The sequence below is a fragment of the Bison bison genome, unplaced genomic scaffold (assembly GCF_000754665.1).
Source record: "Bison bison bison isolate TAMUID 2011002044 unplaced genomic scaffold, Bison_UMD1.0 scf7180017864524, whole genome shotgun sequence".
Taxonomy (NCBI): domain Eukaryota; kingdom Metazoa; phylum Chordata; class Mammalia; order Artiodactyla; family Bovidae; genus Bison; species Bison bison.
The window spans coordinates 3,884,442-3,911,799 of NW_011495075.1; the positions used below are offsets into that span (position 1 = coordinate 3,884,442).

A 27,358-nucleotide genomic window follows, 5' to 3' on the forward strand; every position below is an offset into this window, starting at 1 on the left:
AGCCTCTTGATGAAAGTGAAAGTGGAGAGTGAAAAAGTTGGCTTAAAGCTCAACATTCAGAAAACAAAGATCATGGCATCTGGTCCCATCACTTCATGGGAAATAGATGGGGAAACAGTGGAAACAGTGTCAGACTTTATTTTTCTGGGCTCCAAAATCACTACAGATGGTGACTGCAGCCATGAAATTAAGACGCTTACTCCTTGGAAGGAAAGTTATGACCAACCTAGATAGTATATTCAAAAGCAGAGACATTACTTTGCCAACAAAGGTTCGTCTAGTCAAGGCTATGGTTTTTCCAGTGGTCATGTATGGATGTGAGAGTTGGACTGTGAAGAAGGCTGAGCGCTGAAGAATTGATGCTTTTGAACTGTGGTGTTGGAGAAGACTCTTGAGAGTCCCTTGGGCTGCAAGGAGATCCAACCAGTCCATTCTGAAGGAGATCAGCCCTGGGATTTCTTTGGAAGGAATGATGCTAAAGCTGAAACTCCAGTACTTTGGCCACCTCATGCGAAGAGTTGACTCATTGGAAAAGACTCTGATGCTGGGAGGGACTGGGGGCAGGAGGAGAAGGGGACGACAGAGGATGAGATGGCTGGATGGCATCACTGACTCGATGGACATGAGTCTGAGTGAACTCCGGGAGTTGGTGATGGACAGGGAGGCCTGGCGTGCTGCAATTCATGGGGGTCGCAAAGAGTCAGACATGACTGAGCAACTGATCTGATCTGATCTGATCACCAATAAAGGTGTATAATAAAAAAAAAAAAGGTGAAATTTTAATGCTAAAACATGTGCCTAAAAAAGAAAGCACTGAATTTCAGTAATATAAATATCAATCGAAACCTCTGACCAAAACCATATCACCTCATCCGGTTTTAGGGCTAAGACTGTCAAGTGGACTAAACCAGGGAGCAGGCAGATCTTCATCCCTGGGGTTACACCCATGTGCGTCATGTTACATGGCAAAAGGACTTTGCAGGTGGAAGGTGATGGACCTGAAAACAGGGAGACCACCCGGGACTGTCTATGCCATGTGCAAGGGTCTACACCTGCCACGCTGGCTGTGAAGATGGAGCAAGGAGGTGGAGGTCACGCCCACAAGGAGCTGCTTCTAGGAGCTGACACGCATACTTAGGTGACACGGCAAAGGGACAGGGTCCTTGGTCCTGCAAGACCAAAGACCTGGCTTCTCCCTACAACCTGGAGAAGTCTCCTCTTGAAACTCCAGGAAAGAGCAATTCCAAAGACGCCTTGATGGCAGTCTAGGGAGAGCAATGCTGGAATCCTGACCCACAGAGCTGTAAAAGCCGTACATCTCTGTTGTGTTAAGCCACTACATTTGTGGGAATTTGTTAGGGCAGCGATAGGAATCTGACATGAATGCGCTAACGATTCACACACCGCCTGGGCCAAGTCCACGTGCTGAGTCAGCTGCAGGCCAAGAGACGGAAAAGCTTGTGACCTGAAGCATCCATGACCTCTGCAAGCTCACTGGACAGTCTGGGGATGGGATCAGTTCAGTCTTTGAGGGTTTTTTTTTTTTTTGGGGGGGGCGGGGGGAGGGAGAAGCCAGTATATTTACAGTAAGACAAATGAAAGGATAAAATGATGATCTTGTATAATTTAAAAGCACACTGGTTGTTCACTGACTGCTAAGGACCCTAAACCAGGTAATCACAACCGCTTTAAAGACTCAAATTAGGAACAGAGAAGAGAAAGCAGGTCACATGCTACATGGCACTCAGTTCACAGTTGATGTTTGAAGCTTGGTAAAAATTTTTCTTATAAATGTTTTAAATTTGCCAAAATAAGGTTCCCATCATGTGTATGAAGCACAAGCTGGAATCAAGATTGCTGGGAGAAATATCAATACCCTCAGATATGCAGATGACGCCACCCTTATGGCAGAAAGTGAAGAAGGACTAAAGAGTCTCTTGATCAAAGAGGAGAGTGAAAATGCTGGCTTAAAACTCAAAATTCAGAAAACAAAGATCATGGCATCTGGTCCCATCACTTCATGGCAAATAGATGGGGAAACAGTAGAAACAGTGACAGACTTTATTTCTTTGGGCTCCAAAATCACTGCAGATGGTGACTGCAGCCATGAAATGAAAAGACGCTTGTTCTTTGGAATAAAAGTTATGACCAACCTAGACAGCATGTTACTTTGCCAATAAAGGTCCATCTAGTCAAAGCTATGGTTTTTCCAGTAGTCATGTATGGATGTGAGTTGGGCAAAGAAAGCTGAGCGCCAAAGAATTGATGCTTTTGAACTGGGGTGTGGGAGAAGACTCTGAGAGTCCTTTGGATAGCAAGGAGATCCAACCAGTCCATCCTAAAGGAAATCAGTCCTGAATAATTCATTGGAAGGACTGATGCTAAAGCTGAAACTTCAATACTTTGGCCACCTGATGCAAAGAACTGACTCACTGGAAAAGACTCTGATGCTGGGAAAGATTGAAGGTGGGAGGAGAAGGGGATGGCAGAGAATGAGATGGTTGGATGGCATCACCAACTCAGTGGACATGAGTTTGAGTAAACTCCAGGAGTTGGTGATGGACAGGGAGGCCTGCAGTCCATGGGGTTGCAAACAGTCGGATACGACTGAGCGACTGAACTGATCATGTGTATGTCCAGGAGGGAAAATCATAGATTTATTGATAAAGAGAAAACTCACCAGGGATCAAGACTCTAGCATACCTCATGAATTATTCTGGATTTAAAAATAATCCGTCTGCTCAGAATCACCTAATTCAGAATGATGGACACGCCCCAAAGCCATGTATGGTTCCCTCCTCCTCCCCTACCACCATACAATCCCATCAAGAGAGCTAAGTACTCTTCAGGTGCAATAGCTACAAATATGTCACAAAAATAAACAAGGAGAGAAAGAGGACAAATCATACAAAAAAAAAAAAAACCCAGGTGTTTTCCCTCCAGCTCATGGTCCTCGCTGCTTCTGGTTCTCCTCTTCCTGGACACACGGGGGAATTACTATGTCCACTCCTTTAAGATGGGCATGGACACGAGACTTGTTTTAGCCAATAAAACATGAATGGGAATCAACCTGTGTTACATTCAAGCAGAAAGATTTAACTGAGAGCCAGTAAGTGAATTCTCCATGATCTTTTCCCCTTGTGAAGATCACACGAGATGGAAGCCCCTGAAATGCCAAGTGACCACGTGGAGGCAGGGTGGCCACCTGGGCCCACAGTGGACTCTGGATAACCACAGAAATAATATGCTTCGGTGCTGACTGCTGTTGCTTCCTGCAGCGTGCTCTAACCTGTGTTTTGTGACGGATTTAGTTAAATCCACACTCTGATGCCCAGCCTGCCTCTAATTCATTCACTCAGGAGGTACTGAGCATCTACTCTATGTCCTCTACTATACACTTGGGACACAGGAGGTACGAACCCAAACCACGGAGACCCCGGTCCTCGTGAAGATACATGTGGTGAGGGAGGGAGAAGGAAAGGACTAGGCATGGTAAGTGAGTCACACAGCGTGTTCCAAGGTAAGAAGTCTAAGAAAAACAGGAAAAAACAAAAACACGATAAGGATCAGGAATTCTAGGGGAGGTGTGTCAGGGGCAGCAGATTCATTATTAAATAGAGTGAGCTCAGGGATCGCCACCCGACCCCCACACAACGTGACGGGACAGAGGAGAAAAGGTGCCTTCAAACTGCTTGCAAATATCAAACTGCTGTGCCCATCTTCACTGCCACAATGGCTGCTGGTACTGAGGAGCAAGAGAGGATTCCTCTGGGTCGGTATCACAGGAAAGACAGGTAGTTTGATATGGCTTGAATAACAATCATATATTTTTTTAAAAAATCGTACATTTGGATTATTTTAAAATAATCCAAGGTGACAAGAGGAAACGCACACCTTGACGGCCATGTTCCTACTTCACAGGTTTTAGTTTCCAGTTTCGAAGGGGCGTTTCCCCGGAAATGTCAGCCCCAGCTGCAGGTCGACAGGAGGGTTATGAAGAAAGACCTCTGGATCCTGCTCACTTCTGAGGCTTGGGCACGGAGAACAGGCAAGCGCAGGGCAGGCACAAATGGCGCTTCCCCCCAGGTTCCTCAGCTGCGTGCGGAGTGGGACATGGTGACCCCAGGTGGAGGTGAGGGGCAAGTCGGGGACCTGGTGGCGTTGGGACCATGCCACCAGGCCCCGATGCAGCGTGCCCAAAGGCCGGGCGGAGGAGCACCTCACTGCCTCCCGCGTGCAAGCCCGCCCACCCCTGGGCCTCGGGCTCCTGGACTCTGGAAGGCGAAGGATCTGCAGCCACAGCTCGCACCCACCCCCGGGCCTCAGGGAGCCCAAAGACTGCGAAGTGAGCAGGACAGTCACATATGTGAGTCCCGCCCTCATAAGCACCGGCAGCTCCGTGAATGACTGAGTCCTGTCTGACCACCCGAACTGGCCCGGCCAGCAGACTGCCTAACAGGAGGCAGAAAAACAGGGCTCAGTCCTTAAGTAAATGGAACAGCCGGAAGTACTGTAAACACAGACTAATGTTTTCCAAATTGCGGGTTATAACCCATGAATGAGTTGTGAAATCAATTTACTGCATTGCAAATAGCATTATTTTTAGTAACACAAAATAGAAGAGACAGTATCAGGAGGAACCATGGTTGTAACAGGGACTTTCCACTTCAGTTTTGTGCAGTGAGATTCCCATGGGGTCACGGTACAGCTGGGGCGTAGGGGGCAGGGGCGCACTATCGGGAAATCTGGGAGCCCCTTATCGAGAGAGCTTGACTCAAGGGGGAGACGAGCCCTCCTCATAAAATCAGAGATACACACACACACACAACTCATTTTCCAACAAGTCTTACATCTGTGCGGTTGGTAAACAACAGGAAAGAACAGAGTGAAGTTTATACATCGGGACATGCATATTCCAACTCGGAGTCTCCCAGCCACACCCTCTGTCCAACTGCATACACAAGCACTAAATGACGATCTGACTTAACTGAGTCCACGGAGAAGAGGAAAGGGGACGAGAGCTCAGACCACACACAGGGATAAACGTGGCGCGTGCTGGGCTGGCAAGCACAAAGACGTTTAGATTTTGCTCAGCTCTGTGAAGCACATGCTAAGGGGCCGTCGAAGAGCCACAGAAGAAGCGGCCAGCACAGGGGAGCCCCCGAGGAGAGTAGACCACACTGGGCGTGCTGACCCCGAGGACAGGGGAAGGTCACAGCTGGGTCCTCACGCCAGTGCTGAAGGGTTGGCCCCTGAGCTTTGGGGAAGGGGCGAGCCACCCCCACGTGTGGCTGAGGCCCCCGTCCCGCAAACCGCCTGCAGAAGCGCCCACCCTGCTTCAGCCCCTCGTCTGGCCCGCCCCAGTCAGCCTGGGATGTCGCTCCCTGGGCCTCTCTGTACCCTCTCACCCCCGTTCAGATGCCACCTCCTGGCAGGGGCTGTGCCATTTCTAAAATACTCCCCCTGCTGGTCACTCCACGTGCAGGCTAACAAACCCTGTTAGTTCTTCGTGTTTCCTCCCACCACAAGGTGAGAACCATCAAGAGGAGGACTTGCCTACGTACCCAGACCCTGGAATGGCACCTTTTTTTTCTGAATGAATCGGTGCAGCTGTTTCAAGAGCAGAAATAAATTGCTCATAGCCTCCCTCTCTGCTTCCCCTTTCTTTTTCTGTCTCCTCCACACCACCGTCACGGTCACAAAGGCAACTCGGCATTTATGCAGCACACCACAGTGCTCAGAAAACACGTTTACCTTCATTTCATGACTAGGCTAGGGGTGGTGAACACAGCACGGTTACTACCCACATTTCTACTCGTAGAAACCTGGAAACTGAACCAGAGAAAAGTGAATAAATGGCCTGACCAAGGTCCTACAGCACAGCGGGCAGGTCAGTCCAGAAATCCACCATCCTCTACAAACGTCCTTCTGTCCCACACTCACAACAAGGCAAGAAGAAAACCATGGCGGACACCATGGACAAAGGCGTGCAGCCAAGGAGGGAACAGGCCAGAGGACACCCCCCCAGACGACCCCAAATGCCGAGCCAAGGACTTTTCATGACAGTCCTTAGGCCACAGAGAACAGGTGAAGATTTGCACGAAGTAAGATAATTAGATAATGTGTTTAAAGAAGGATTTTTCTCTGCTGGGAATATGGTAACCATAATGGATTAAAAAGGAATATTACAAACACAGAAGGATCCTTTCCTAGTCCAAAGAGGAAGTGCTTACAGTCTGAGGGGGACAGAAAAGAAAGTGGAGAGGCTGGGAGACGGTGTGTATGGTGGGGGCAGAAATAAAACTAAAGGCTTCTGAGATTTTTTTTTTCCCTCCAGTTTTGAAGATCTGGACATGATCTGAACATCCAGCAACATTATCTTTGATATGTAATTTTTAATCCCAAATTTAAGGAATTATTATTGCTCCATGTTGACGTACTTTTAAGTTAAAAACTTGGTTCTGAAAACTGGCTGGAAACATGACTGTCTATACAACCTTATCTGCTACAGAAAATGTGACAGAACCAGAGATTATACTGCAGGTTGACATGTTATGGAATTAAATGATACATATTAGAGATAGAAACTGGAGAGACAACTAAAAAATTCAAAGACTTGATAATCTCTTAAGGATTGTTAAATACAAAAAACTTTGTAAGTGTTCCTTATAATGATTAAGTCAAAATAAGTGAAAATAATTTGATTTTTGGAAAAAAAGACATTTTGGAATAAACAAAATATAAATGCATAATTATAAGATGTTTCTAGAAATCCTTGGTATTTCTGTCCTATGGACTTAAATTCCTGGAAAAAAATCTCCTTTACAAAATTAAATGAAATTTAGCTCCAGAATAGAATTCATTCAAACTAAACTTACTGGAATTTTCTTTTATGAACATACAGATCTCTTTTATTTGTAGTTTCATAATATTTAGACCTGAACTGTGAGTAAATCATACCCTACAGATTTAATCCTCAGCAAAAGCAGAAAAAAAAAATCAACATAAAGTATAGAGTTTATCAAATTTTCTGTGAGCAAAATAAATTTATATAGGTGACCACATTTTCAAGTACTTTTTGGAACCAATTCTTAAAAGCAATCTTTTATTTTTAGTTTTTTAAACGGAAATACAGTTGATTTATAACGGGTGTACAACATAGTGATTCAGTATTTTTATAGATTATACTCTACCTAAAGTTATTACAAAATAATGGCTAAATTTTCCTGTGCTGTATCATATATCCTTAGTATTTATTTTTAAAACAATCTTTCAAATTTGCTCTTAAAAACAAAAGTCAGTAACACAGGAGGACAATAATTTTTTAAAAGCAAAAATTAAGGTCAACTTGTCTAAGTCTGTGTCATAATTTCTATCCTTGTTATTTTATACATATTCTTTGTTAGCAAAGAGTTTTTCCTGATCCTTCTACATAAGATTTTTATTGGGTCCAAACACCTTGCTGGGCTAGAGTTCAAACTTTAATTCTTGATATTCAACATACTTTGCTTAGTGAACTTCAGTTTCAAACCATCAAAATTTCTACTTCACAGAAAAGACAGGCAGAAACACAAGATGTTTTCTTATGTTAAGAATACTTTTCTCAAAATAACATGGAAAACAAAAATACTTGGGAAAGAAATTATTTTCCTATTGATTCATTTGTCAAAGTAATCAGTCTCATTGCTACTTCCTCACTGGCTGTGCCTCAGGTGTGCCTCAGAGTGTTTTATGATGATGGGCATCCCCAATTCATGTGTGTGTGTGTGTGCAGATGCACACACATGTGAACTACATACAACTACATGACCCTAAGTTAATTGGTTTCAATAAAAACTGACATTAGCAATTCTTAATTCTTCTACTAAAATTGTGCTCCCTATAATGACACACTTTGGACTAATACGTCACCTAAACCTAGAGATGCATATGCATTTGTAAACCCATTGAGAACACCTGTAAGCAGCAGTGGCGGGCAAGCTAAAGGAGTACACTTCCAAAACCGTAAGGTCTGTGAAACCAAAACTGGTTTCACATAATAATGCTGGATCTTCAGGGTCAGGCAACTACAGCACGTGCAGAGTGACAGTCGCAAAACAGCATGTACAGTACACACGCGTGTGCAGGAACACACACACGTGTGTGCAGAGCGACAGCCCGCAGAGCGGCATGTACACAGTACACATGCCTGTGCAGGAGCTAAGGGCACGTGCAGTTGTGCATGCGTGCGTGCGTGTGTGTGTGTGTAATGACGACCCAGCGTTTTTAAGTATAAGAGATTACTGACAGAGTGCTGTTAGGACATTCCGTTCAGGTGAGTGACAAAGTCAACGTGGGTTATCTTTCCTAAGGGCCATCCTGGACGCAGGAGAATCAAGCGACAGGTTCAAGGCCTCAAAGAGCCTCAGCGACAAAAGTCAGAAAGCTTTAAAAATGTCCAGTCACTTAATTTGGCTCGTTTTATTATTTTGTCATTTAGTGAAACTCATTCCTCATTAGACCATTTAATTTTTATTTCTCACTTAAAACCAGTAACTTAATTTTAAAAAATCAATTGTTTTCAATGAAATTATGACACCAAAGATGAGGTATCATTAAATTAAAGCCAAATTATTTTTATCTTAATTCTTATTTGATGGTTACCATTTTGTCTTATGTTACAAAGAAACTATGATTTGAAAACTTTTAGGAGAAACTCTATCATTCCCTTTAAGTTATTCAATCTAAAAATTATTTCTTCCCAGTAATTGCTATGTTAATGGAAAACCAGTTTACATCAAGGTAAAGTTGGACTAGCTACCTTCAGTTCTGTTTTAGGTACAAAGGACACTGGTATGTTATCCGCTCTAGAATCAGTAAATTACAAGTGTCTTCTACTTGTACTTTTACACTTTAGGGGAGTATTTCCTCCTGAGCCACAAATCATCTGTAGGTCCCCCCCCGCCCCCGAGTAATCACAACCATGAACGCTACTTTAATAAATTTGCAAACTACTCTAACATTTTTAAATGGTCAGGTGAGGTCTTTAAGATATGGTTTATTCTTCATACTGTCTTAATATTATCAAACATAAAATAAAAGGGAGGGTCCATGCCAACAGTTAAAACTAGATTTGTTCACTGGCATTTTCTTTTACTAAGTGACTGCCTGATGGTCAAAGAGAAGTGTCCAAGTGTCACATGAATGGACGCATTTTACCTGATAGGTTTCAGCTCAGGACCTGAGGATTTTTAAAATGTTGATTAGTATTTAGACGGTAAGAGCTGGCATATAATTCGTATGTCCCTTATATTTTAATCACGTGGGTGGGGTGGAGGGAAGCGGATAGATAACTGAAATTATATTGTGTCTCTTACCTAAAGAATGTGCAGCTGTGGTTTTGGAGCTGAAAAAACGGCCAAGCCCAAGGTCTCCAAGCTTGACCACCCCAGTGGCCGTAATGAACACATTAGCTGGTTTTATATCTGTGGATTAAAAGGCACTGGGTGAAAAATGATGTCAGTGGAAGTATATTCAAGGGATTGAAAATACTTCTCATTGTAGAACTTTAAATATCAGTTAAAAAGTCAGTTTGAATTCTGAACCAGTTATTTATTTTGAGTAATGTTCACATATCCTAGTATTTCTGAGTTCTCGGTCCTTTGATAGACAATCATCAATACAGGATGATAAGCACTATTAATTTTCATTTAAAATGCATTTTTTTCATTTTCAAATGAACTTCTGTGAAATTCAAAGCACAAAATAAATGCGTGCCCTTCTATCAGTTTTAAACATCCTACTAAACAGTAATTTATTGACATGTTTACATAAAATATAAAATCAAAACAGATGCAGATAATTACTTAGATGATGTTATTTTAATTGCTTATGTCAACTGTACTGAAATTTTTTACATCCCAAAATGAAGGGATCCACGCCTCAGTGATGTAACCTTCATACATTTGGTCTGACCATTTGACTGAGAATCATGAATATATTACAAGAGAATGCTGAACATTAAAAATCTAAGTAGCTATAAGGTATACTGTTCACTAAAAAGAAAAAAACAACTCTTACTTATGCATATTCAACTGCTTTCCTGCATCTATTTTTTTTTTAACTTTTACCAACATAATCAGTAAAAAAAAAAGTTAAATAGAAAAATAACTAATTCTCATTCTTATTTAAAACCAAGTACGGCTTTACTTAAAGGCTTATCATTCTAGTATTAGTAAGATTATAATTTGGAAATAAATCACCTAGGAAAGCATGATAACACAATGGCTGGAAGGAATTTATTCGTAAACTGCCCAGTGCCCTGTGACCTTTACAACAACATGAAAAGCTTCACAAGCCTGGACTCACCCCGGTGCATGACTCGTCGAGAATGCATGTGCTCCAACGCACTGCACAGCTGCACAAAGTATTTCCAAACGGTCCTTTCAGGAATTAGCCTCTTTTGTTTCTTAAAATGCTGTTTAAAAAATTAAAAAGAAGATTAAAAAAAAATTTCAAACTGGATTCTGACTTAAGTCAGAAAAACACCTATTCTCATCTATTAGAAGCTAAAAAACAAATGATTTTTCATAGTGAAATGATACCAGGATTTGTACCTGATATCCTACCTTAAATTTCTCCCGACTGTATCTAAAGTCAGCATAGGCCGTATCAGGCTACATCTCTGTGATGTCCACCTGTTTCAAAATTTTAACATCCATATAAGGTGATTTCTTATCAAAAAGAAGGATGTCAAATTTAAGAATAGCCAGAGTAAGAAAGTCTAGAGACCTGGAGGTAATTATGTTCATTACAAGACAGGGCTTCTCTTGACAGAAGGTAGTGAAGTAGAATTCCTTTTAAATACTGAACCACCCTTGGTGATTTGAAATATCACTTAATTTATTAAAAATTAAATAAATAAGAGGGAATTGCATGAAAACTTTCATGAATATTTCCACTGCATATTCCAAGTCAAACCTGCACTTTGCTTTGAACAAATAAAACTAAACATGGGAGCAAAACATGAGAGGAAGACCAGGGCAGCAAGCTGAGCGTGAGCAGCCTAGTCTGGAAAGACCGCACCATCATGCGTAGAGGGGCCGTAACGGAGTAACTGCAAAACCCAAGGGACATATGTGTGCCCATTTTTCTGCATTATATGTGCTGGAAGAATATACTAATAATATGCTAATTCAAGAACAAAGTCCTTAGTTTCATTTCATAGGATTTGTAAGGATTCTTTACATAAAAATTATTTTTCAAAACCAAAAATGCAACTGGTTTCTTAGCAAAATTTGTAAATGACCAACATGAAAAAGTATTGCATTTAAACAAATTTTCAGACAATTTTAACTTTTTAATGTTTACATAGACATCAACATTTAAACATGTGCTTTAATGCACTTTATCTGATGACGTGACATTTTAGAAAGTTCAACTGTTTTGATTTTTTTTGTAACTGAATATGGAGAAATGGTATTTCAGATGATCCCAACACAACACACTCTGTCAGTCCCTGCCCCTGTGAGCAGGTGAGGGCGGGTTGAAAGGAAAAACAAGACAGGGAAAGAGAGCTGCCAGCGTGCCTACCTCGCGCTCAGCACAGGATCAGGTCTACTGACTCACGTGCACTCAGCGCACCAAAGGAGAGCTCTTCAAGGAAAAGCAAATCACTTCAGGGTAATCTTTATCGAAACTCGTACTACAGAAACGAACTTATTAGCAACTTCAATGACTACTACCTCAGTAGCAAAAAAACAAAAAATAAGTAACAATCAGATGACCAGGTAAAAAGCAGATCAGGGTTATTACTAAAATGGTAAAAACCTCCCAGATCATGTTTCAGTTAAATCTTATTAACCGCAGCCTGTATCAGCATCAGTTTTCAGTCTATGAGGGCAACACTGCAAAATCAGTTTTAGACACATAATTTTCTTTCCGACTTGGAATGAGTCCAAATAAAGCCTGTCTATGTGCTCTCCCTGACGCTGGATTAGCATATCAGAAGACCGTTTGATGTCAACAGGAAGATGGGGAACAGGCTTCTTTTCATTCAAAAATAAATATACCATATCATGTAAGTATCAGACCATGAAAGAATAATTTTATGCTTCAATATAGATTCTGAAATCATCATAATTATAATTAACCTGACAGTTTACCTTTAAAGTTCCATTATTAAAAAATAAATTGTATATTAAAAACAGGGCACAATGAGAAAGGGGCCCTCAAAATGGAAGATGTGATCAGGCCAAGGACTGTTTCTTTCAACAAGTTAAAGATTTTAACAATGAACTGGCATCAATATAATGCTAGCTAGACAGAATGACTTGGCCAAATGTAAGTATCCAAACTAGTAAAATGTTTTTGAAGGGTAATTTTATGAATTTGATTCAATCAATCATAAAATAAAAGCAGTTTTAACATGTCATTGGTTATCTCCCAATATTTTTTCCATGTCTATTTAAACATACAGTTTTTCAAACAGCCTTGAGTAAAAAAAAAATTTTTTTTTTTTTTCCTCCCCAGAAAAACCAATACCTATGATGAGAAGAGCCTGTCTGTTCTGATGGTGGCACTGTTGGCTATCTCTTAAGAGGATGAATAGAAAAAAGGCAATAAAAATTTGAATTCTGGTAAAATTTATATTAGCACTATAAAACAAGAACTCACATAATGCCAATATATTTTTAAAAAACAACCTTTTCTTTACTTATTCTAAAATATACATATCTTTTTAAAGTAATTATCTAGTCAAATAGCATTATTGTTCAAAAATCCTATCTTTCTCTGAAAAAAGACAATTCAGCTTCAGATTTGGGGGAAGTAAATGTAATACCAATATATAGGAATAAAAACGTACATTTATTTGTCATGTGGTATGTTTTTAATAAAGCTAAATCATTTTAAAGGGTTACTATTAACAAAGATTTCTATGAAAAAAATTTAAAAGATAAGTCACTTTTACTATGTTATAAAACAGAATTTTAACCTCTTATATCTGAAAATAAAATATCTAAAAAGTCATGAAAGACAGAAATGAGCACTCAGATATACCTGATCATTTGGACAGAATTTTTATTGTCTTTTTTTTATTTTTAAAGTGGGTTCATCTTTTTTTATGCAAAGCTTAAAATACTGTTTATTTTAAGAGCATATTTTCTACCTCCTTCAACATTCAAACAAACACTGAACAGTATTCATATCAGAAAAAGAAAACCAGATGTAACAAAAAGCTAACCAGTGTATTTGTAAACGCATATGCAAACATCAGATTATACTGTTCTCTCACTTATGTGTAACAAGATGACCAACATCTCACCTAGGTGGAATTCAGCATCCTTGGTAAAACACGCAGTGTCACTAAGGTGAGGCTAGCTGATGCAGCCTGCCTCCACGCAAAGGTGTTTTGGAAAATCGGCACAGCTTTTTTTTTTCACTGTCAAACATTCTCTTACAAACTAAAGGCCCCAAAACCAAATTATACAGCAGACACTGCTTATCAAGTACCAGTTTTGGGGAGGAATCACTCCTCAGTCTGGACACTCCCACTCCAAGCAGAACATACATTTCTTATTTCTACGTTCTGCAATTCCAGCATTCCTCCTTGGGAAATCTTGGGAAAAATTTTTATCACTATTACACAGTATAAACTCATCAACAGAGAAAGAACAGAAAATTATCTTGTTGGATCAAAAAAACAAGCTGATTTCTGTAGTGTATCAAAACATCTAACCCTACAGTTTGGTATGTTCATGTATAAAGAAGGACATATCAGACAAAACACCCAGATCCGCAGGGTCTGCTTCGTGAGTGTGCGGCCCGCACAGTCACACAGGCCCTGGCTGAGTGTACTGCTATTTCACCAGCTAGAGATTCCTGGTCACTTGTTCCACGGGGACGCGGGACGGTGTCAGCTGGTCCCAGGAAGCACATAACCAACACCCTTGGGAAACAACGTACTGCTGTAGTTAAAAAACAAAACCAAAGAACAACACACACAATCCTGGGAGGCAAGTTGTTCTTGAAGAGGATTAGGAGAAACGGTAATTAAATAGTAAGAAATAATGAAGCTATATGAGAACTGGCGTTGCAGGCACCAGCCGGTTTCCATCTCTTCCAAGTATCTAACACGAGGAAGTAGGGGATTTATGTTCAATATTAGGAACTACTTCCTGCTCGAGAGTGTCGTCAAACGTCTAATGTGCCACTCACATAATCCATATGCACCTTTCATAACAGACCTGATGATGAGGCTTGGCAGTAATGGTTGTGTGACCTTGAAGAAGCCACTTAACCTTGCTGGGGCTTGGTTTCCTCACTATATTAAACCGTTTTGGAAATGAACAGAGTTAAGTTGCTCCTGCTGCCTCTAAAATATCTCAGTTACGAATAAAACACAAAAAACAAATGCCTGATTGGCACATTTTCACACTGAAAAATAACAGATTTTAGTATGTCCGGTCCTTTAAATCTTCAGCTAATAACAACAAAGCAAAAATAACAATCATACGACCTCTGAGATCCCCAGAGGTCCAGTTAATCCTATGAATGGTCTTCACATGAGATGACAGGTCAGATTTTTATAATAAGGTAATTACAAGGTAATTAGATCAAACCTTTACCAACAGAAGCAATATTATGTTCCCAAACATCTCTGTAATTATATTGCATTTTTTATAAGACTACATATTTCACAGTGCTTCTTTCAAAGATTTAAATGCAGAGAGACTAGACGATGGAAAAGGCAGGATGCTTCTGAAAGTATTAACTGGCAGTTCTAAGTGTGATTTCTATTATATATCAATCTTTCTACGGAAACATTTTTCTTCCAAGGGCATAAGAAGGTCTCATGAAGTGTACATGTACTTGCCATTGGGTATAAATGGGTGAAATAGTTATGTAGAATTTTGGTATGTGATACTAATCTACAATGTGTGAACATTTTCTCCCTTGGCACTCTGAATAGAATTCAGGTATCCTAAGTTGCTTTAGAAGATGCTAGTAGAATGGGCCTGGCAATCCGGGAGCACTAAAAAGCAAAACAAAACAAAAAAAAACACCACCTGCATCTAATTTTATCCTCTTTGATAAAATACTTCCCACCCAAGCTCTATTCTCTTTTTCCTTTCCTATAAATGTCAGAAAGCTAAGTGTACTCAGCTACTTCTAATTATAATTTAATAGACTACCAATGTAATCCATCCATTCCCCAAAGTCAAAATCATACAGGTTAACAATAGAAGTGGAAAACATATTTTATCTTATGGTAGAAAATGTGAAACATATAAGATTTTTTTTTCCTGAGTAATTGAGCCTTGGGGGTAAAAAAAGAGAAAACCTTATTTACCAAACAAGAAAAATGAGCTCCTATAAAGTCACAATGTTCTTCCCCTAACCCCCAAAAGTTGCCTTCTAAATGTTGGTGTATCAGTATCAAGGAAGCTTGGAATAGTTCTTAAAAATCAATGAAAAAAGGTAGGAATATATCAGAATTACTAGGAGGAATGATACTGCATTGCTGCCGTGTGGATAACATGGAAGCTTCCAAGCGCCTAAAGCTGATGGGGAAATAAATATCTGAAAATGCTTAACACGTTGCCTCTATTGCATTAGAGGACTAGAGACGGACGGTGAGACGAAAAAGCGGCAAGTCCATCTTTAGGGTGACGTGGAAGGCTACAAAGGCAAACGAGAGCGCCTGTCTCTCTGATGACGTCTTTCTGGTTATATTAAACCAGACAACAGTGAAGAGAGAATACGGAAATATATTCTTAATGGACAAGGAAAACAGTGGAACAATAAGGAGCCAGTAAAAGTCTCTCAGTAGAAATATGAACGAAAGAAAATGAACCAGAAGTCTGAGCCCCTTCTCCCTTACTCGTCTTCAGCTACCAGCACCGCTGTCTGTGTGCATAAAATTCACAAAGGCAACTTTCCACCAGCATTACCTTCAAGTAGGAGCAAAGAGTTCCCTTCTAATTTTTTCCTATGTAAACACAGTTCAAAACTTACACACAGTTCAAAAACTTACCCCCCTTTTCACTGTGCTTACATTATGGCACGTAATTTTCAATTTTAATACATTGAAAGTTCAATATTATTTCATCACCAAGTGTCTTAGGTTTCAAAGAAAACCCAAGGGCAATTTTATCAGCAATACTGCTTCTATGAAAATACTGCTGTAAAACATACCTACACATGCATACCACACAGACATAAGCCTTTTTGGTTACACACACACACACAGGTGTACGTGCATGATGTGTAGGTACCTATGTATAGAATATTCAGTTCTGCATAGCTTTTTCCAGACAGCGCCACTAATTTGCAACCTTAAGACATCTGAATAATTTTGAAGACATAAGATAACATAAGATAGGTGGCAACCTTATGTAAGAGACCCCGCAGGAAACAGGCTGTGCTTGGGAGAACTAGCCATTCTCCCTGTGGTCTGGCTCGGGCGGCACACTTTATGCCAGATGCTGAAATGGACATGTCTGTACCCTCCAAGCCATAAATCACCATCAACAAAGATAGATGGCACTGCTGGGGAGACTTTACTGCTTTAAGGATCCAAAGGTCAAGAGTGTAGAAGACATTTCTAAGTGCTTTTCTTTCCAGTACAGCATTTAAATTTGGATAAGAACAGATAAGAATATGTCTGCAGATGTAAAACAAACAACCACACTAAGAAGGTGAACAAGATTTACAAGTTGTAACAATTAAAGATAATAATTATCTCCAAGATTTGTTGATGTTTTCAGTAATTTATCAAAGTCTGTGGTGTACCCACCTCTCCCCTTGAGTGTGAGCTGGGTTATGAGCGTGATGAACTGTCCCCTCCGTATTAGGTTATCTTATGTGACAGAAAGGATTCTGCAGATGTAATGACGGCTCTAATCAGCAGTTTTTGAGTTAATCATTGGGGAGATTATCCTGGGTGAACTTGATCTGATTGGGTAAGCTCTTCAAAGAACTCAGAGAAATTCAAAGCCAGAGACTCTCCTGCTGGCCATAAGGGAGCAAACTGCTAGCTGCAGAGATGGACAGGCGGCCTCGTGGATGGCTCCCAGCTGACACTCGAGGCGAACAGGGACATCAGTCACACAGCCACAAGGAACTGAATTTTCCCAACAATCCAGTCAACGAGGAGGAGAACCCTAAACCTCAGGTGAGATCGTGGCCCCAGCTGGCACCTCGATTTCAGTTTCTAGCGTCCTGGGCAGAGAACCCATAAACCAGGATGTGAACTCACTAACCCTCCAAATTGTGAGATAACATGTTTGTCTTTTAAGCGGCTAGTTTGTGATAATTAGCAATTAAAAACAAATAAAAAGTGCATTTCTACAGACAGCAAAAAAAAAAAAAATCAATGCAAAAAATTAAGTTTATGTTTTATTTTATTTTTTTTTTAAGTTTATGTTTTATAAAGGAAAAGTCTTAACGCTCCTACCAAAGTTAAAGGAAATGCCACACAAGTGGTAACCATAGAAAATATAAAGTTGACGATTTAAGAATAAATCTGTATCTAAATATGTTATGACTAAGAAGAGAGGGCCTAACTCAGGAACAGGATGCGGGATCTCACTCTCTCCACCTGTATTCAGCACAGCCCTGGAAGAACCGGTCAGAGCAATCAGACAAGAAAACAAACACATAACATGCATCAGAACTGAGCAGGAAGAAGTAAAACTGTCTCTGTTTGAAGATGACATCATTTTATAGGTAAACAAAATTCTAAAGACTCTATCAAAAAAGCAGTTCTAATCAACAAATTCAGTGAAGTCACAGGATAAACAAATTAACATACAAAAAGCAGTAGTGTTTCTATACAGTGGTAGTGAATTATCTGAAAAAATTAAATGTATTCCATTTACAATAAGATATTTAGGAGTAAGCTTAAAACTAAGGAGGTAAACAGCCTCTACTCATAAAACTACAAGATGAAGAAACAAATCAAAGACACAAATAAATGGAAAAGAATCCCATGTTCATAAACAGAATAATTAATATTATCAAAATGTCAATACTACCAAAAGCCATCTATAGATTCAACAGAATCCACATTAAGATTCCAATGGAGTTTATCACAGAAGTAGACAAAACAATTCAAAAATTTATGTGGAGCCACAAAACACCCCCAAAGCCAAAGCAATACAGAGAAAGACGAGCAAAGTGGGAGGCATCACAATTCCTGACAGACCCACATTATGAACTTACAGAAATCAAAACAGGATGGTGCTGGCTTAAAACAAACACACAGACCAATGGAAAAGAACTGAGAGCCCATAAATAAGCCTAAGCATTTACAGGTAACTAATATTTGACAAGGGAGCCAAAAATACTCAATATAAAAATGACAGTCTCTTCAATAAACAGTGCTGGGAAAATTGGACATCCACATGTAAAAGAATAAAACTGAAACCTTAATTTTCACCACTCACAAAAATTAACTCTAAACAAATTAAAGACTTACATGTGAGACCTGAAACTGAAACTCCTAGAAGAAAACACAGAAGAGCTCCTTGACGATGATTTTTTCAATATGACAACCTAGAGCATAAGCAGCAAAATAAGAAGCAAGTACGGTGACATCAAACTAAAGGGCTTCTGCACAGCAAAGAAACAATCAAAAAGCAAAAAGGCAACCTACAGAATGGGAAAACATATTTGCAAATGTATCTGATGAGGGGTTACTATCCAAAATATAGAAAGAACCCACACAACTCAATAGCAAAAAATTACCAAACTAAAAATAATAAGTCAGTTAATAAACAAGCAAAAGACCTGAGTAGACGTTTTTCCAAAGAAGATAAAACAATGGCCAGTAAGAACATGAAAAGATGCTCAACATCACTTGTCATTACAGAAACGCAAATCAAAATTGCAATGAGATACCATTTCATGCACGTTAAAATGGCCACCAAAAAAAGACAACAGGCAACAAACATGGTGAGAATGTGGGGAAGAGACCCTTGTGCACAGTTGTTGGGCTGGCAAACTGGTGCGGCCACCATGGAAAACAGTATGGAGGATCCTTGAAAAGTTAAAAGTAAGACTACCATATGATCCAGCAGTTCCACTTCTGGGAACATATCCAAAGGAAACGAAAACACTATCGTGAAAAGATACCTGCACCCCCACGTTTATTGCTGCATCATTTACAGCAGCCAAGACATGATAACAACCTAAGTGCGCAGCACTGGAAAAGACCCTGAGGCTGGGAAAGACTGAAGGCAGGAGCAGAAGCGGACAACAGAGGATGAGGTGGTTGGATGGAATCACTGACTCAACAGACTTGAGTTTGAGCAAGCTCTGGGAGTTGGAGATGGACAGGGAAGCCTGGCGTGCTGCAGTCCATGGAGTTGCAAAGAGTCAGACACAAACGAGCAACTGAACTGAACTGATTGGCCAATAAAGCAGTTGCCGTATGTATACAATGGAGTATTATAAAGTCATAAAAAACGAGGATATCCTGTCATGTGCAAAATCACAGACAAACCCTGAAGGCACTGTGCTAAGTGAAATAAGTCAGACAGAGAAAGATAAATACTGCATGATGTCACTTACACATGAAACCTAAATGCGCAAACACACACACAATCTCATAAAAAAAAAAAAGATCAGATTTGTGGTCGCCTGAGGCAAGGGGTTAAGTGACAGGGGGAACTGGATGAAGGGGGTCAGGAGGTACAAACTTCCAGCTCTAAGGTAAGTATGTACCAGGGGTGCGATGCACAGCATGATGCTCCAGACAACACTGCTGTCTGATACAGCAGAGCTGTTGGGAGAGTAAAGCCTAAGGGTTCTCATCAAAAGAAAAACAAAAGTTTTCCTTTTTTGCTAGGAACTAGGACGATAGGTGTTCTATTAGATGAGCTGCTAGTAAGGAGATCCAAGAAAAGTGTTTCCTTCAGAAAAGTTGTTAGTTTGCACCAAGAATTGACTGCACTGAAGAATCAGCACCCAAAGTGATTTCCTTGGTGGCTCTGAGGGTGAACATTCTAGCTTTCCCAGGGTGAGCACACTGTATGTCCCAATAGACCCCAACTGATAGATTCCCACCCAGCATGCTGCTGCTGCTGCTAAGTCGCTTCAGTCGTGTCCGACTCTGTGCGACCCCATAGACGGCAGCCCACCAGGCTCCCCCATCTCTGGAACTCTCCAGGCAAGAACACTGGAGTGGGTTGCCATTTCCTTCTCCAATGTGTGAAAGTGAAGTTGCTCAGTCGTGTCCGACTCTTAGCAACCCCAAGGACTGCAGCCCACCAGGCTCCTCCGTCCATGGGATTTTCCAGGCAAGAGTACTGGAGTGGGATGCCATTGCCTGCTCCGCCCACCCAGCATATTACCCTGCAATGTCCCAGACTGAAAATACACAATCTGGACAAACTAAACCTTTTCAAGAAAGAAGCTGTATGAATTGGTTGTTTTCTGGGGGTGAGTGGCACAACTGTACAACTCATTATGAGCCTAGGTGTTCTATTAGATGAGTTCCTAGTAAGGGGATCAAGTATTTTCCTGCAGAGAAGTCACTTGCTTTCCCAAGAACTGACTCTAGTAAAGAGAGAATCAGCACCCACAGTGTTTTCTTGGGTGAATTTGAGAGTGAAACACTTCGGCATTTAGAGGGTGAGAATACTGTTTTGGCCAGCGGACCCAAATTAGCACATTCACACCCAGCATTGTCTAGCACTGAATACACACTTGAGAAAAACTGAACCTTTCCATAAAGGAAGTTGTGTGAACTGGTGGTTCTCTGGGTGGTGAGTGGCATACCCATACAATGCATTATCAACCTAGGGACTTTATTAGACGAGCTCATAGTAAGGAGACTCAAGCACAGTGTTTCCTTCAGAAAAGTGACTTGCTTGCGCCAAGAACTGACCAGCAAATAGAGAATCAGCACCCAAAGTGTTTTCTTAGGAGGGTTTGAGAGTGAAACATTCTAGCTCTTCCTGGGTGAGAAGTGTTTTTGCAGGCAGATACAACTGGCTGGTTCACACCCAGCACATCTCCCTGCAGTGTCCCAGCACTGAAAATGCACTCGGGCTAACTGAACCTTCCAAAAAAGGCAGCTGTGTGAACTGGCCGTTCTCTGTGTTGTGAGAGGCATACCCACACAGCACATTATGAACCTGGGTGTTCTATTAGATAAGCAGCTGGGAAGGAGATCCAAGCAGTGTTTCCTTCAGAAAAGTCACTTGCTTGCACCACGAACTGACTGTAATGAAGAGAAAATCAGCACCCAAAGTGTTTTCTCAGGTGGGTTTGAGAGTGAAACATTCTAGCTTTTCAGTGTACCTCGATGAGATGGTGAATGTTCACTAAACTTACTGCAATATTCATGTCACAGTATCATACAGGTAAGTCAAACCATTATGCTGCACACCTTAAACCTACCCTGTCACATATTTCAATTACAGCTCAACAAAATTGGGTGGGGGGAAGAGATAACCTTAAGTAATTATCTTAAATTGTGCCAAACTCTTGGCACAGAACAGAGTTCAATTTAAATTATCTGTATTGCGTGTGTCACTAAAAAACACCTGTAACAATAATATTCACTTTCCTCTTAGCCAGTGAGGTGCGGTATGACAATTTTTTGGCAGATTAAAAAACTTCTGAGTTTCCCTTCAAGGGATTTATTATACTGGGTTATATTTTGTTTTACTGATATTTTAGTAAAATATAGCTTTAAAAAATATGTGAACTATATAAACTTATATTCTCTTCTGACTCAATCTCACTTTCTAAAAAGCAATTATAAATATAGGAACTTAAAAATAGTTCAAATAATATATTTTGGAAAAATGGACTACAAAAATTTTAAATACATTTTAAGACTATTTCTACTGACAAAGTGAAATGAACAAAGCTCGTGTTTATATAGTTCTGAGATTAGTCTCTCATCTCCTCTATACTAAGTCTCCATCACCAAATATGTTTCTAAGCAACAGAAAAGTGAAATATATAGTATTAATAAGGCATACTACAAAGTGGAACATGTACTGGTTAAATTTAGGATACAGTAAAGAAAATGTACAGCATATATATCACAACTGGATAAACTGTAACCCAATCGCCACTCTGTAAGAATCTTTTCCTTTAAAATTCTGATTACTGATGATAAAGAAATACATGATGAAAAATTTTGGATTTCCTTTCATCTTACAACTCATCTGGGAAGTATTTCATCTGACCACAGCCTCAGGTACTCCTCTGTCACTAATTAGAGAAATACTGAATATTTCAGCTGTAAATTGCTTAATTATATTTGTCAGCCTGCTCTAAACCAATTAATTATTTACTTGTAAAAATCTTTGATGCAATGCTATCCAGAGGTTCCTTCCTGGAATACAGACCAGGAGCGATCTTTCCACTTCCACCCCAATTAAGCGGGAGCGTTGAGACAGTGGGGTACTGTGATGCACAGCGATTTACGTATCACGTACCATCAAGAAATGAACACGCTCCTCGGATCGGATCTATTGCTATCCTTTGCCAAGCTCAAGTCACTGCCACACTCCTTCATAAACGAAGTCCCTATCATTTTTTATTTTTTGGTAATGTAGTCTTATATAAAGAATGGCATAGAGCACAAATTAGAGGATTGAGGAAACAACATTAGCATTTCTTAGGGCCAAAAAGCCCCTTCCTGTATCAGAACGCTGTCTCCTCCCCTGCCACATTCCACTTGGATGTGAGCAAGTCCTCGTGGGACTGAAGTGTGAAACGGCAGGAGCCACCAGCCACGTTTCCCGACGGGCCCCTGGAACAGAGGGGCGGACAGAGGAGAGGGCTTCGGGTCTCACACACACCGTCCCCAGACATTTCCTGAGTTGCTGCCATCAGCCAGGCGCTCCCTAGAAAATGAAAGCAGCCCAGGGAGCAAAGCAGGCAGTCCCCACACTCAACAAGGTCACACGGGAAATCCAGACAGGAAAACCGCCCCACAAGCAAGTGCACGACGGTGTAAGGAGTCCTGAGACACCATCCCTGGTCCTGGTCTAAGAGACCATTCCTGAGGAAGTGGTGAATGAGCGGGGAGCGGCAGGACTGACGGACACACGCCCAGCCCGGGGACAGAGCGCCCGGGGCGGAGCGCCGACTGTGCGGAGGCCACAGGCCGCCTTCCCCAGGGTCTCTTCTGGACCCCGCGGCTCCCGGGCTCACCGGGGGCGCCAGGGCGGTCTGGGGCAGAGGCCTTTCTTCTCTGTTTCTCTTCACCTCTCTTAGAGACTGACGGAGAAGCGGATGTCGCGTTCCAGGGGACAGGTGCCGGTCCTTCCCTCGGGGAGAGGGTGGACATGGAGCTGATGGAGAAAGCGGAGCAGCATTCGGAAGGAGGGAAACAACTCTGAGCGCGGGCCAGCTCCAGAGGGTCTCCCCGGGGGGCACCGCAGTCTGCGCGGACGCGGGGGCTCCGATGCGCTCAGGGTGCAGACAGAGCTCCACGCTCGAGACAAGAACCGGATTCCCGGGAGCCTAGGGAGTTAGTGATGCACAGGAACGAGCAAGGCCAGCCCAGAAAGGAGGGGAAAGCAAACCGCGAAAGCCCTGGACTGAAGCTCTGAAAGCTCAGCCAGAAAAGACCGGGAGGAAGAGAACAACACAGTCAAGAAGAATCAGGAGTGTCCAGAGAGGCGGGGAGAAAACTGAGGCGCTGGGGGACTCTGGGCAGTGGGGGCGCCGGGAGGAAGGATGGGGCCAGGGCTCAGGCAGAGGAGCAGAGCCCATACATGCGGGCCCCGGGGGTGTCTGAGACCGGGTCAGCAGGGAGCGGCCAACGGTGGGGAGACACAGGACGTGGGCGGCTGGAAGCAGAAGCCTGGTGGCAGCAGGAACGCCAGGACTGAAGGCGCAGGGCCGCCCTTGTCACCTGTCCGGACAGCAGCGCCCTCTCTGAACCTGACCTCGTCCTCCTCGCAGTGCTGACTGACGTTGGACATCCTGCGCATCAGCTCGCCTGTCCTTCTGTCTTCCCGCTAGAGACAGGGTTCTCAGATGCATCAGTGAATGCGTGAAGAGGGACATGTGTGCATGTGGACATGAGTGTGCTCAATGCCAGCACAGGAAGATGCACTCAGGTCCGAGAATACATGATTGAGGTTTCTGATACCCGTGGCAGAGACAGGACAAAGAACCCACGTGGGGGGACACACAGGAGCGCCTCCTGCCCAGCAGGGAAAGCGGCAACAGGGCCAGGGTGGTCCGGCAGTGAGGCCTTGGGAAGGGCAAGCCATCCCTGACTGCGGATGCCCATTCCCTGTGAAGAGGAGGCAGGCTGTCATCTGTGAAGAGTGATGAAAAGAAAGGGGAGAAGCGATACCCAGAGCATTTAAACAGAGTAACGCACATTCCAGTAATACCTATCGAATAGCTGTCACATATTCAGACAGCACAGGTAACTGTAAGTATGTGCATATACTCGTACATGCTGCTGCTGCTAAGTTGCTTCAGTCGTGTCCAACTCTGTGTGACCCCATAGACGGCAGCCTACCAGGCTCCCCCATCCCTGGGATTCTCCAGGCAAGAACACTGGAGTGGGTTGCCATTTCCTCCTCCAACGTATGAGAGTGAAAAGTGAAAGTGAAGTCGCTCAGTCGTGTCTGACTCTTAGCGACGCCATGGACTGCAGCCCACCAGGCTCCTCCATCCATGGGATTTTCCAGGCAAGAGTACTGGAGTGGGGTGCCATACTTGTACATATACCTACAAAAACAAATACATGTATACACCATTGCTCCTCAGTCTCTAAGTCGTGTGCACTCTTTGTGACCCCACGGACTGTGGCACACCAGGCTCTTCCGTCCTCCACTATCTCCCACAGTTTCCTCAAATTCATGTCCACTGAGTCAGTGATGCTATCAAATCATCTCATCTTCTGCCACCCATGTCTCCTCCTGCCCTCAATCCTTCCCAGCATCAGGGTCTTTTCCAATGAGTCAGTTCTTCGCATCAGGTGGCCAAAGTATTGGAGCTTCAGCATCAGTCCTTCCATTGAATATCAGGGTTGATTTCCTTCAGGACTGACTGGTTTGATCTCCTAGCAGTCCAAAGGACTCTCAAGAGTCTCCTCCAATGGCACAGTTACATATACATATGTATACAATTAAGGCCTTATAAGGACACAGTAAGGCAGATAATTATTAACCCAATTTCACAGATAAGGAGACTGGAGCTCACTAAGACTAAGCACCTACATCACAGTCATGTAACACCAGTGCTTCAAGTTCTCCTCTCGCCCTCAGAAGCTCCCTGTCTAGATTAGGCTCTCTGTTGTAAACTACCACTCTAATTTATCCTACAACCTTATAAAACTTACAACTTTGGTTGTACAGTTCTCTGAGCATCAGACAAATGCCTCTCTCTCCTAGACAATGAATTCCAAGAAGGCATATAACAGGAATACAGCACACAGTCAATGTCCGGTAAATACAGAATTAAAGAGCGTATTTTTAAAGGTTACAAATTGGTATAACTATTTGAGAAAACAATTTGGCAGTATTTGTTATGATTTAAAATACATATGTTATTACTCAGCTATTTTATAGAAGCATCTGTAATTGTCTGTTAAATTGTGTATGAGACTGTTGTATTAAAATATACAAGGTTTTGTAGTAGAGCTTTCCTTGAACAAATTAAACAATGGAAATAGTCCAACTGTTTATCAATGAAGCAATAATAAAATGCACTGTGATATGTTTCTGAAAAATAATACATGTATCAGTATATATTTTTCTATATATACTGTCAGATATCAAAAAAGCAAGAGAGTTCCAGAAAAACATCTACTTCTGCTTCATTGACTATGCCAAAGCCTTTGACTGTGTGGATCACAACAAACTGTGGAAAATTCTGAAAGAGATAGGAATACTAGACCACCTGACCTGCCTTCTGAGAAATCTGTATGCAGGTCAAGAAGCAACAGTTAGAGCTGGACATGGAACAACAGACTGGTTCCAAATCAGGAAAGGAGTACGTCAAGGCTGTATATTGTCACCCTGCTTATTTAACTTATATGCAGAGTACATCATGCGAAATGCTGGGCTGGATGAAGCACAAGCTGAAATCAAGATTGCTGGGAGAAATGTCAATAACTTCAGATATGCAGATGACACCACCCTTATGGCAGAAAGCGAAGAACAACTAAAGAGTCTCTTGATGAAAGTGAAAGAGGAGAGAGAAAAAGTTGCCTTAAAGCTCATCATTCAAAAAACTAAGATCATGGCATCCGGTCCCATCACTTCATGGCAAATAGATGGGGAAACAGTGGAAACAGTGAGAGACTTTATTTTTTGGGGGGCTCCAAAATCACTGCAGATGGTGACTATAGCCATGAAATTAAAAGATGCTTGCTCCTTGGAAGAAAAGTTATGACCAACCTAGACAGCATATTAAAAAGCAGAGACATTACTTTGCCAACAAAGGTTGTCTAGTCAAAGCTATGATTTTTCCAGTAGTCATGTATGGATGTGAGAGTTGGACTATAAAGAAAGCTAAGCGCTGAAGAATTGATGCTTTTGAACCGTGGTGTTGGAGAAGACTCTTGAGAGTCCCTTGGACTGCAAAGAGATCCAACTAGCCCATCCTAAAAGAAATCAGTCCTAAATGTTCATTGGAAGGACTGATGTTGAAGCGGAAACTCCAATACTTTGGCCATCTGATGCAAAGAATGACTCATTGGAAAAGATCCTGGTCCTGGGAAAGACTGAAGGGAGAAGGAAAAGGGGAAGACAGAGGATGAGTTGGTTGGATGGCATCACCGACTCGATGGACATAAGTTTGAGCAAGCTTCAGGAGTTGGTGATGGATAGGGAAGCCTGGCGCGCTGCAGTCCATGGGGTCGCAGAGAGTCAGACATGACTGAGCAACGGAACTGAACTGTAAAGACAGACTGTAAAGTTGGAAAGGCTTTATGCACGTAAAAGTCAGTGCTTAATCTGGGAGATAAGAACATAGAGAGGAAAGTTAAGGATATTCACCACTTGAGAAAACTAATGAGAGACATTATATATTAAAAAAAATAATAAGTAAACTCTAGGCTTACTAAGCGGAGAAGGCAGTGGCACCCCACTCCAGTACTCTTGCCTGGAAAATCCCATGGATGGAGGAGCCTGGTAGGCTGTAGTCCATGGGGTCGCTAAGTCAGACACAACTGAGCAACTGCACTTTTACGCATTGGAGAAGGAAATGGCAACCCACTCGTGTTCTTGCCTGGAGAATCCCAGGGACAGGGGAGCCTGGTGGGCTGCCGTCTATGGGATCACACGGAGTCGGACACGACTGAAGTGACTTAGCAGCAGCAGCAGGCTTACTAAGTCAAATGAAAAGAAAAGTCACAACTCGGTGTTCAACTGAAATGCAGCAA

The 27,358-nt window shown here is 41.9% G+C and overlaps 1 protein-coding gene across 4 annotated transcripts in view; it reads right to left on the reverse strand.

The window, feature by feature from the left end:
- Positions 1 to 27,358, reverse strand: part of NEK7 (NIMA-related kinase 7) — a 137,270-nt gene that overhangs the window by 25,497 nt on the left and 84,415 nt on the right. For all 4 annotated transcript variants that reach the window (XM_010831094.1, XM_010831091.1, XM_010831093.1 and 1 more), the window contains 2 exons: positions 10,348 to 10,456; positions 9,357 to 9,464 (listed from right to left, as the gene is read on the reverse strand). In XM_010831094.1, the coding sequence (XP_010829396.1) occupies positions 9,357 to 9,464; positions 10,348 to 10,456 (217 nt within the window). The remainder of the gene's footprint in view (positions 1 to 9,356; positions 9,465 to 10,347; positions 10,457 to 27,358) is intronic.